The sequence below is a fragment of the Danio aesculapii genome, chromosome 9 (genome assembly GCF_903798145.1).
Source record: "Danio aesculapii chromosome 9, fDanAes4.1, whole genome shotgun sequence".
NCBI classification, from domain to species: Eukaryota; Metazoa; Chordata; class Actinopteri; order Cypriniformes; family Danionidae; genus Danio; species Danio aesculapii.
In genome coordinates, this window is record NC_079443.1 from 4579595 (window position 1) to 4592505 (window position 12911).

The 12911-nt window shown below is 37.7% G+C and overlaps 1 protein-coding gene across 5 annotated transcripts in view; it reads right to left on the reverse strand.

Moving 5' to 3' along the window:
* The window catches only part of mylka (myosin, light chain kinase a), a 152428-nt gene that overhangs the window by 47591 nt on the left and 91926 nt on the right, over positions 1-12911 (reverse strand). For all 5 annotated transcript variants that reach the window (XM_056464687.1, XM_056464689.1, XM_056464688.1 and 2 more), the window contains 3 exons: positions 11642-12414; positions 8904-9020; positions 2022-2084 (listed from right to left, as the gene is read on the reverse strand). In XM_056464687.1, coding sequence (XP_056320662.1) covers positions 2022-2084; positions 8904-9020; positions 11642-12414 — 953 coding nt within the window. The remainder of the gene's footprint in view (positions 1-2021; positions 2085-8903; positions 9021-11641; positions 12415-12911) is intronic.

Here is a 12911-nt window from a genome sequence, read left to right on the forward strand (position 1 = left end):
CTGTCCTCACATTGGTCAGAGTTTCAGGGTTCATTTTGAGTTTAGCAGAGTCCCGCTCAGCTGTCATGCGTCCTTATTTTCAATTTATGACAATGAACAATAAGACACCCACAGAAATCGTCACCAAGTATAAATCAGAGGTAGGATTCTCCCTTGGCTAGAATTATGCATTATAGGCTTTACATTATAGGGAGAAATAACTGATAAACCAAGACTGCAGTTAGGTCGGTTTTCCTAACAGATAAACCGCTCTCGTTAATAGTTAGCATGCTTTCACTTTCGTATTTGACATGAAACGCACATTTACCGGTAGGAATGACATCCCACCCTACTCATCATTCTCTCTTCATATAGCCATATATATGCCTTTAGCATATCCATAATACACTGTAATATAGCCGGGCTCGGATCGTTTTGCTTTCTCACTACAAACGAACCGCTCCAGAATTCGTTTCAATCGAGCCGAGACCACCTCATTCAGGCAATCTCGGAGCGATTGTTTTGGCGTGGATCCCAGCGCGATTGCTGGATTCACAAATGCCAAACGAACTGTGCTAACTGGGAAAACGCGCCAGGTCAAAAACAAAAGTCTAGGTGTGAAAGCACCCCAATATTACTCTGTAGTTAAAAGAATACATTGTAACTACGTCATCTTAAAATAAAAAGGGTAACCAAATAGTGCAAAATGGCTAAACCTGTAACAGTAAGAAAAGGAATTTTATAAATGCATCCAAACATAAATAATTTCATCTTTCCCTAAATATGCAGATAATTTCAAACATGGCAACATGTGGACAGATGTATTACCTTGTTTGAGTTTTAAAATGATGTAAATGAAGATATTTTTACAGCAAAAAGAAACATTATACTAATAATAAACACTACCAATTGAATAAATCTGCAGAAAAATATAATAATGGGATTTCAGTCCAATTGTGCTTCATTTAGGTGAATGGGTTTGTTAAACCACCTGTAGAAACACTCTTCTCTCTTATGCACCTGACACTTTACAGTATCTAAACTCCATCTTACATCGACTCAATAATGAAAACAATGTTTACTATAAATGTACACAATCAAGCACTGCTTGCTTCAACATTCAATAACTCTTTTGCACAATATAAAACCTTAAGTACCTATTTTGCACAATATCCTGCACAGCATTGTTCAGTCGCATGTAAAAGTGCTTGTATAGCCTGTCTTATAGACCATTTCAATGTGGTGAACGTTTCCTGCTTGTTCTAAAACTATTTCATAACCGTAACAAGAGGCAGATCAATCCTATCTTAATGTTAAAACAGCTACCATAACATTATTTATCAATATGTGGCTGTCTTTGGATTGTTAGAAGCTATAGAAATTAAAAATGTACAACAGGAAATACATTGGGACCATTGTTTTTGTTTACATCCCTCAAAATGGTCGCTAGTTAAGTGTCTTAAAATATATGTTAGTTATGCATAGGTTTTTTATGCATAGGTCCAGTGTTGTGTTTGTATTTATGAATATTTTATGTAGCACCGTTGTTCTGGAAGACCCACGACATTTCGCTCCTCTGTATGTCCACACATGTAGTGGAATGAAAGCTTGAGTTGACTTAACTTCGTTGAGAAAAGAAAATCTAATGTACATTCAAAATATGGCGTTTGCTGTTTCTTCAAGCTAATTAAAAATGAGCTGAAATAACACAATTCTTCAGTTTTTTGGAAGACAACTTAATTGTTTTATGTTCAATCCACTTAAATTAGTAAAAACCAGCAAGTTAACTTAATTCCTTCATGTTGTCACTTCATGTTGGTCAGTGATCTTTCTTTCTGTGTCTTTCTTTCCTTCCTTTTATCGTTCGCAAAGTATTTTTTCATTAATTATTATCAGTGATATATCCCTAGTGATACTGTGTACAAAAGCAGTGTGTGTGTGTGTGCGCGTGTGTGTGTGCACTGCAGTGGGAAAGGTTCGCATCTCCCACGCCACTCCATATTGGGATATAAAAAAAGGAAGTACATATTTTGGAAACTCACTCTCTGTGGTCGGGGTAGAAGGCTTCCTGCTCCGCTTATCAGCTGGTGTGGAGAGGCTGGGATCTGAACACAGACAAACAGGATACAGAGGAAAACACAGAGAGCTAAATTAGCAAAAAAAAAATGAATCAAATGTGCGGTCACATGCTATTTTAATGTACAATTCATGCTATTAACTAATACTTTTAGCTCAATGAACTACTAATTGGCTGCCTATTATTAGTTAGTAAGGTAGTAGTTGGGGTTAGGTATTGATTAGGACCGGGGATCCCAGTTTTAAGTTCTAGTTGATCATTTGGAAAAGTGGTAGAAGGTGGATTTTTTAGATGAATCATCTATTGAACTGCATCTCAATCATCATAAATACTGCAGAAGACCTATCGGAACCCACATGGACCCAAGATTTTCATAGACATCAGTCAAGTTTGGTGAAGGAAAAATCATGGTTTGGGGTTACATTCAGTATGGGGGTGTGCAAGAGATCTGCAGAGTGGATGGCAACATCAGCAGCCTGAGGTATCAAGACTGCCCATTACATTACAAACCACAGAAGAAGGCAGATTCTTCAGCAGGATAGCGCTCCTTCTCATACTTCAGCCTCCACATCAAAGTTCTTGAAAGCAACAAAGGTCAAGGTGCTCCAGGATTGGCCAGCCCAGTCACCAGATTTGAACATTATTGAGCATTTCTGGGGTAAGATGAAGGAGGAGGCATTGAAGATGACTTCAAAGAATCTTGATGAACTCTGGGAGTCCGGCAAGAACGCTTTCTTTGCCATTCCAGATGACTATGTTAATGAGTTATTGGAGTCATTGCAGTCGTTCAAGCTCATGGGAGTCATACACAATATTAATTCTTTTTCCACTGCACCATGACCACCATGCACCATGATATTCTATACTGTACATTATTTCTGTTAAGTGACAAGACTTTTGTCTTAGCAAAGTCAAACCTTACTGTCATAAATAATTAATAAAAAAAAAATCAAGGCATAATCATATTATATTTTGGTGAAATAAGTGTAATCTAGATTCTTTTGCCTTTCATATAAGCCACTTCTAATACCAAATAATCAACTAGAAGTCAAGTTATTATTTGTTGTTCCTATAACTTGGATAGGTGACAAGACTTTTGTCAGGTAGTGTATACTTAGTTCATGAGTTCATGTAAGTAAATACATGACATTAAATAAAAGTTACTATTTGAGCTGTTAACAAGCAATAGTTTTTAAAGTTTATTGCCAGTTTACATTGGCTAAATTTAGCCAAGACTAAAACCAAGGATAAAACTGTTCAAAATGACGTTTAAAGTCAGAAGTGACCTTATAAACTGCATATATAAATGCTTATCAAAGTAAATGATAATATCACTGCACTTAAATTGTAATACACTATATAACATGTAAGGGATGAAGTACATCCAGAAAGTTGTTATTGCAGAATAAAGCCTGACAGGCTTATAAAACTGAAGGACAACCTCCTGGATGTACATTATCCAGCTTATTTGCCACAAAACATAAATATTTATGGCAGCAAAGCATTATTCTGTGGCGTAATAGTTCATTAATTCTTTAATTAAATGCAAAGCTGACAGAAACAAAACAGCAACAGCTGATTGAGTGTAACGTTATACTGTCCAGCACATTATTCAGTCACAAGATAGCGTCAAAATGTCAAAAACACCAAGCTGAAACTAAACTGGCTGAATAAAGCATAGATTTCCTAGGTATTATTCATTCACAACATGACGCCGAACAATCCAAAACAGTCAAAAAAACATGACAGACAAGCAGATACATACGAATGTGGATTTAATTAAATGAATGTGAACGTATATGCTGACAGTTCCTAGAGGAGGCTGCCTTATTTAGAGGTTGTTAACTGGGAATAACATAACATGTCATAACTAACCAATCAGAAGCGAGTATTCCAGAGGTGTAATACATTATAATACAATAACAATATATGTTTTTGCTTCTTAAGGTGAAATGTAACTGTTGAGAAGCACAGCGATGGATAGAGACAGCTGTAAAGATATGTTACTTAAAATGAGAGAGAGAGAGAGAAAGAGAGATCTAGAAAGGGACATGCCAAGCAAAGCAGGTTTGCGCAATCTTGACTCTGCTTAAGGAAAAGATCCTCTAAAGTGAGACAGAATTCTACAAAAAGCTGTAACGACGTGTCCTAGAAAAGCAGAAAAGGGATAGCTTAAGGGACATGTGCTTCAGTCGAGATGGAGATATCATTTAGGACTTTACAGAGAGATCTAAGAATGGATTTATGGACATGTCTTGTTAACTAAGATAAATATGCCCAAAGATGGTTAAATGCATCCTCTAAAGTGGGAAAGAAAAATCCGCAAAATGGTGTAGAGAAATGTTCTGGAAAGCAGGGCTCGTGTTCAAAAATACCATGAGCAGTTCTCCTAAATAGAACGAAAAGTTTTTAGCTGAGGGATTTCTCTTAAAATCTATTCACAAAGCTGCTGAGACAAACTTGAACAAACTGCGAGATGCAGTTTTTATAATTATGTCATCATTTACTTACCCTTTATTTGATCCAAACATGTTTGAGTTGTTTTTAGTTCTGTCGCACATAAAAGAAGATATTTTTAAGAATGTTGGAAACCTGTAACCATTGAATATCATAGTAGGAAAAACAAAAACTATGGAAGTCAATGGTTACAGGTTTCCTCCATTCTTTAAAATGTCTTCTTTTGTGTTTAACAGAAATACAACAACAAAACTAAAAAAAAGTAAAGAATTGCATTCGAAAAAATGTGCTCCCTGCTTTTAATGATAAACATTACATAAACATGTCCTTCCCATGTTGCAAGTTAATGTATTTTTTAGACAATAATTAAACAAATATACATATTTGAAATGCTTTATATATATATATATATATATATATATATATATATATATATATATATATATATATATATATATATATATATATATATATATATATACATACAGTTGAAGCCAGAATTATTAGCCCCCCCCTGAATTTTTAGCCCCCCTGTTAATTTTTTTTTTTTCAATTTCTACGGAGAGCAGATTTTTTTCAACACATTTCTAAACATAATAACTCATCTCTAATAACTGATTTATTTGATCTTTGTCATGATGACAGTAAATAATATTTGACTAGATATTTTTCAAAACACTTCTATACAGCTTAAAGTGACATTTAAAGGCTTAACTAGATTAATTAGGCTAACTAGGCAGGTAATTAGGCAAGTTATTGTAAATAATATTTGTCATCAAAAATCTTTTCTTTGTAACAGAGAAAGTTTTGGCCAAATTAAGCCTTGAAATCACCCCAGATTGGATGAAAACATCCCCAACAGCACACAAGGATGAAATGATGGTTTGTTCGGTAGACTATCGTAAAAATATAGCTTAAAGGGGCTAACATACTAGGGCTAACATACATCATTTGGGAAATATTTAAGAAAGAAAATAAAATAAAAAGGGGGCTAATAATTCTGACCTCAACTATATATATATATATATATATATATATATATATATATATATATATATATATATATATATATATATATATATATATATATATATATATATATATATATATATATATAAACAGCCTAATTTGTATTTTTAGAAAATATTTTCGTTACTTTTTTTTTAAAATATTGGTTTCGTGTTTATTTTGAACTACATTTTAAAATATAAATTTGGAAATATCTCCATGATTAAGGTAATAACTTATTAAAAGCTCACTGTTGTTGTTATTTAAAATGTTTTCTTTCTAATGCAGATAGCCTGCAACAGACATATTAGGATAGTGTGTTTGGTCACTGCTCGTAACATTTCACTGATTTAGGAGCTAGTTTTAGCATTACAATGCTTTGTGGAATACTTTAAGAGCAAAAGCGTATGAGGACTGACATGCCCGTTTAAAAAACTATATATTTTCAGAAAAATCTGCATTTTAGTGAGCTATTTTCAGCCTTAAGATATTTTTTTGGGAATACGGCCTCAGAAAAGAAAGACTACTAGACTACTTTCTTTTCTACTAAAAGCCGGACAGAGAAATCTAGAGATTAGAGTTGCTAGAGGCTTGTCTTGTAAAGTCAAATAAAATCTGTCAAACCCTATTATGCAGGAAAGAGAGATTTAGAGCAACTGTAAAGACATCCTGCAAAGCAAAACAAGGATATCTTAGGACATTCAAGGGACGCAATGCAGCCTGATCTGCACAGTAATTACCGGAAGGTGCAGAACTCTGGAAGAAGCTCTAGGGAGAACGACACGCTGCCCAGCCCAAAACACACAGACTCACAACATTATACCCTTACAGAGAGAATAAATGTAGTTTATATCTAAATAAATTTTTCTTCTATTGAACAATTCAAAATATACAAAACAATGTAAATAAAAAAGTACCTCGTGTACAGCACGCACAATCTCTCAGAGAGCTTTTTAAGTTTCAAAGAGAACATACAGTGTGTAACCCTGGGCCACAAAACCAGGCATAACTGTCCCTTTTTAGTGATGTATACTTTGTGATACATCTGGATCTGGAAAAGCGTAAATACTGAGAAAATCCCTTTTAAATTTGTCTATATGTCTATAAAAAAAAGAGTTGCTGGCGCATTATAAACCAAAAAATGAGTTCTGATATATTTAAGGTACGAAATTTACAAAATCGACTTAATCTTCTAATTATTTTTGGCGTAAAAGAAAAATCTATCATTTTGACCCATACAATGTATTTGTCATTACTTCCAAAAATATACCCATGCGCTATAATGCTGTGTTCACACCAGACGCGGGAGACACGTCAAGCGTGAGTGATTTACATGTTAAGTCAATGCAAATGCACGAATAGACATCCTGTGGTGCGAATGGCGCGGTGTGAATTGAGCATTTTGCATGTTTGCGAATCGCTCGAGTTCAAAAATCTGAACTTAAGTAGACATTCACGTCAAGTTAACCAATCAGGAGCTTGTTGTTGGTGGCCCGGGGGAAATCCTCCAGCCAACACCGACAACACTTTATCAAACTGGGCTCGGCTCAGTCAGAAGTACCGCTGAAACCCTTTATCATCCAGGTATAGTTTCTGGAGGAGTTAATGAGCTCACAGAGCTGGATGCACCTCTGAAAGGATCTAGTGGACTCAGACACTGCTCCAAACGAATCAATGCTGTTTTTCAGCCTCCATAAAGCACATAAACACAGTTATTCTCTCAATAAAATCCATGTTAGCCATTTAGCAACACAGCTAGAGTCACCGGGCAGACAGAAGCCCTGCCCATCACGCGAATCCGCGTCTGCTCTGAAGTGAATTTGATGCGCGAATGAATCGGATTTGCTGCGCGATTGAAGCGGGTTTTGACGTTCACTCGGCTATTTAGTGTAAATAGATGGATGAACTTTTTGAGTTTACTCACTTCATTCATGCGTCAAATCCAATTAATTCATGCGTCAAACTAGCGTGTCAAATTTAATCGCGCAAAACGCTCAACTCGCATAACCTCATTCGCGCATATCGTGCTGCTGGATGTCCATTTCAAACCCTATTATGCAGGAAAGAGAGATTTAGAGCAACTGTAAAGACATCCTGCAAAGCAAAACAAGGATATCTTAGGACATTCAAGGGACGCAATGCAGCCCGATCTGCACAGTAAGAAGAACTCTGGCAGAAGCTTTAGGGAGAAAGACACGCTGCCCATCCCACAACACACAGACTCAAAACATTATACTGTTACAGAGAGAATAAATGTAGTTTATATCTAAATTAGATTTTTTTTGTATTGAATGTCTATTTGCGTCTTTGCATTGACTTAACTTGTAAATCGCTCGCGCTTAATGCTTCATGTGAATGCATCATAAGAGCAAAACCACAACGAATGTGGTCTTAGCTTCTTTTTTTGTTGTTGCAAGAGTCAGCATTCAGAAATACTTAAAGCACAAAGGTATTTGGACACCACCGAGCAACTGTAAACAGAAACATGCAACGATTGCCCTGCCTCCGAGCTCTTCTGATTGATCCACTGCTTTGGAACTGACAGTGATGAGCGACACTGTGTGTGATATTCTTTTAACTTGATATAGCATCTAAAAAAACATTATAGTTCTATGTGCGGTGCTTCAAAAAAAGCAAGATGCAAGCATAACGAACAAGCATATCTGTCAAGCATGTGTTGACATTAAACAACCGCCCATAGGGACACATTCCCATCGTACGCATCTTTCCTTTTTTGCCACTGAGCACCTGTAAACAGAAACTAGCAATGCCTGTCCCACCTCCAAAATCTTCTAATTGGGCCACTAGTTTAGGCATCATGTTTACAAAGTTCTTTTGACTTGACACTGTGTCTAAAAAACATGGTACTCATGTGCACAGCACTTCAATAGACGCAAGTATAACGCTCACACACGTCCCTCAAGCGCATGGATCAGCTGAATAGGGTTGGAGCAAAACTGTGCAGAGCTGCGGCCCTCCAGGAATTGAGACCTATGCTCGAGCACATGTTTAGATTGATAAACAATGTAATGGGAAAGAAAAATGCGCTCTGTGTCACACTGCAATTTTTGCCCCATAGACTTCCATACATATGCATGCGAATACGGCAGACCAGAAACTTGTCTTGTGCCAAGTTTCGCATGTTGCTTCAGTGCAAAGTTCAAGCTTGGTGAACTCTGACCTGCAAAATCACATCACGTGATTAAATGAGACCAATAGAAGATCAAAATGTGACGCCTCTGTACTTCTGTTTTATCCCGCACCTTTTTGCCACATCGTATAACAGAATTCCGCATGCTCAAACTCTAGTATGACCGTGACTTAAGACATATTGGAAAAGCATGCTGCGAATTCATTTGTATTCGATTGTAATGACACTCACCGTTCACTAGGACCACACAGGAACACTCAGTCTTGCCCTCATTGGTCTCTGCCCTGCACACGTACTGCCCTTCATCCTCAGGCAGAGCTTTATCAATAGATAGAGAGTACCGATCACCTATACAAACACACAGTTATTGATTACGCTCAGTAGGTCAACATATAATGACAGATAGTGTTATAAATCCTGAATATGCCGTTAACATGGGATATTCACTCAATTCATACATCTACAGCGATCAGCGTGAATAAGCACACCCCTCACGCGTTCCTATTTTATATTAACATTTTCTAAAAGATGATTTTTTTGTGCATATACTGTTGAAGTCAGAACTATTAGCCCCCTTTAGATTTTTTGCAACCCAGGCTCATTCTGAGAACGTAGTCCCGGGGACGTTTCTGGAGACCGCGAAACACGTAGCCGGGGGTACGTACGGCTGCATTTCATTTTTTTAAGCGAACGCTGCGGGGCGGTGTGACGCCGTTCCCTTCGGCGCTTGCCGGCCGGCCAGCCGGCCGCTTGCCTCCATGTGGAGGGCTTTCCCGCTGCAACCAGTTTGTCCGGTTAGCTCTTCGTGTACTCTGGCGGACTCGAGGCGCAGAGAGGGGCTGACCACGACGACCACGACCGGGTTCGAGTCAGGGGAAGAGCGGTTCCAGAAATCAGGTAAGAAAACAAAAACAAAATCCAAAAAATGAAGCGAACAAGTTCGTCACAGGGTGAGAATGTGGTCAAAATCTGAAAACGTGGTGTAAATCAGACGAGGGCTTTTCTTTTTCTGGACGGCTTTTGTGAATCGTCGTTGGTTGGGTTTAGGGACGGAGGAGGGTGGGTCAGCCGATTGGCCGGTCGCACGGTCAATCATTCTGTCATCCAGGCAGACAGGCAGAAGGTCGTTCAACAGCGGCCTCTAGCGGGTTTACGCGAGAACGGCGCGGGAAAAAGCGCGCACAGCGGCCTCTCGCGGACTCGCGAAAACAAAAACTGCACAAATACGTACCTCCCGGGACGTATTTCGCGGTCTCCAGAAACGTCCCCGGGACTACGTTCTCAGAATGAGCCTGGGTTGATTTTTTTTTTCCTTTTTTTAATATTTCCTAAATGATGTTTAACAGAGCAAGGAAATTTTCACAGTAAGTCTGATAATATTTTTTTTCTTCTGGAGAAAGTCTTATTTGTTTTATTTAGGCTAGAATAAAAGCAGTTTTTATTTTTTTAAACCATTTTTGGGTCACAATTATTAGCCCCTTTAAGCTATATTTTTTTCGCCTACAGAACAAACCATCATTATACAATAGCTTGCCTAATTACCCTACCCTGCCTAGTTAACCTAATTAAGCCTTTAAATATCACTTTAAGCTGTATAGAAGTGTCTTGAAAATGTCTAATCAAATATTATTTACTGTCATCATGGCAAAGATAAAAGAAATCAGTTATTAGAAATGAGTTATTAAAACTATTATGTTTAGAAATGTGTTGAAAATAATCTGCTCTCCATTAAACAGAAATTGGGGAAAAAATAAACAGGGGGGCTAATAATTCTGACTTCTACTGTATATTAGATTAGTCAGTACCAAATCCAAAACTAGAACTAATCTAACAATAAATGTTAAGATCCCATCTAAAAATTAGCACACCCAAAGTAATATGTTTGGGAAAATATTAAGTACAATTTTTATAAACAGCAAAAATCAAGAGAAACAAAAAAATCTATAAAATTTTTTAGCAATAATTCATTTAAATTGAAATGTATAATCTTTCTGTTCGTAAAGACCTTAGGTGATCAAACTCTTATTTTAACGGATATAACTGTTTAATAAAACCCACCAAAATATATTGTCTATCTTCATCAAGAAATAGGTAAACTCTGCTTAAAACTGTTTTCGAAGTTTGAAATTTCGAACACTTAGAGGGATAGTTCACCCAAAACTGAAAATTATTATTTATTTTAAAAAACAAGTTGGAAACTGGAAACCATTGACATCCATAGTATGTATTTCTTCTGCTAAGTCAATGCTCAGCAGTTTCAAACATTCTTTAAAATATATTCCTTTGTAATCAACAGAAACAAGAAACTCATAAAGGTTTTGAACCACTTGAGGATGACTAAATTGTGGTTACATTTTCATTTTTGGGTGAACTAAGCCTCTAAGATTAACTTCTTTTTTAGACAGTAGCTTTATAAAAATCGCTTTCACCTTGCAAATCCCAACAAATCAATCTTCTTAATACTGTTTCCATCATGAGGACTTGCAGGACAGCACAAATAATTAGTACACAAATAAACTTTGAAAATGTATTGTACACAAAGACATCCCCTTTTTGGAAAGGACACTATATACTGTATCAGGATAACTGTTTATATACTGTCCACCCTATACACAACTCCTTAGCTTTTCTAATTTTGACTGTAATGTTAAGCACCCTTTTGAACAATAATTATAGCTATAGACCATTTCAATATGATAATGTCATTAGCTCATGGACATTTCTTGCTTGTTGTCAAACTATTTAGTAAACAAGAGACAATTTAATCATATCTTAACGGTAAACAGCTGTTATAACATGTTTATCAATATGTGGACATTTTTGGATTCATGGAAGCTATGGAAATTATAAATGTAATACAGGAAATGGGTTAGGACCATTGTTATTGTTTACATCCCTCATAGTGGTCTATATAAACAAGTTTGAATTGAATTACTTGGGTATTTTCAAATGTGAAATGCAAAACTAACCCTCATTAGCGATAATGATGAATTTGGAGGGTCTGATGACTTTTCCATCAAGCATCCATGTCACTTTAGCAGGAGACTCAGATGACAGCCGGCACTGTAGATGCAAACGCTCTCCGTCCAGCACAGTCACGTCACTCAGTTTCTCTACAAAAACAGGCTCCTTCTTCCCGGCTGCATTCGTGGTCTCCTTTATCTCTCCATCCACACAATTCACGTCATTTTCCTTTCCTCTGGGGTCGCCTTGGCTTTCTCCATTCCTATCCTGGGTTGGAGGCTTTTTCTTATTGCCTAACACCGATCTGAAGTCAACCGCTTCATTTTTGCTAGGTTGAGTTTTCAAGGATCCAGGAGCAGGTTTCGGGCCTTGGCTTGCTTTTTTCCCTAGCACCGCTCTGAAGTCCACCTGCTGCGGAGTGTTGACTTTGCGTTGCTCTTCTGTCTGAGTCTTGGGCTTGATCTGCCGTTGGAGGTTCCCTCTGAAGTCCATCTGCTCAGCCGTGATCTCCTTCAGGTCTTCCTCGGAGACGCTCTTAGTGGTGACCTTGCGGCCGAGCACGGTTCTGAAGTCGATCTGTTCGGCCTCCTGCTGTCGGATCTGGTCTTCCCGGTGCTCCTTCGTTTCTACACGCCGTTTGAGAAGCCCATGTGTGGAGCCCCCCTCCTCTTCTTGCTGGTCTGTCCCACTGCTATGTTCCTCAGAGTGCAACGACGTTGCAGGGCTGGGAGTCTCTGGCTGTCCTCCCCTGCCTAGCGCAGTCTTCTCCACCCCTCGGCTGCAACAGGAAGAGTGGAGGAGAAAAAAACATACAGAGATGTTTAAAGCCCCAGCAAGCTCAGCCCACACTCGAGAGCTGCTTAATCAAGAGGAGAGCAAGTTCAACATGACAGAGTTGCATCAGAGATGACTTCAGAGGCCTTATAGGGAAATGAGAATGGAACGGGGCCCCAAGACTAACCCACACTCTAATGTAGACTACTGCACAGCTGACTGAGGAAGCATCAACATCCTTTAGGGTAACACTTTAGTTTAAGATGACATAGCTAACATGTTCCATGCTCTTACTATAAGATTTACAAAGGATCATGCATAATTACATGTAAGTAACCCCAACTATATAGTAAGTACAAGTAACTAATTAATATTACTCAGTAGTTAACCCTTGTGTACTGTTCAAATTTACTAGACTTTCTTTATGTTGGTGGCTGTTTGACTTCCATTAGAACCCCATTTTTTGATTGCAAAGCCATGACACCAAATAATCATACATTA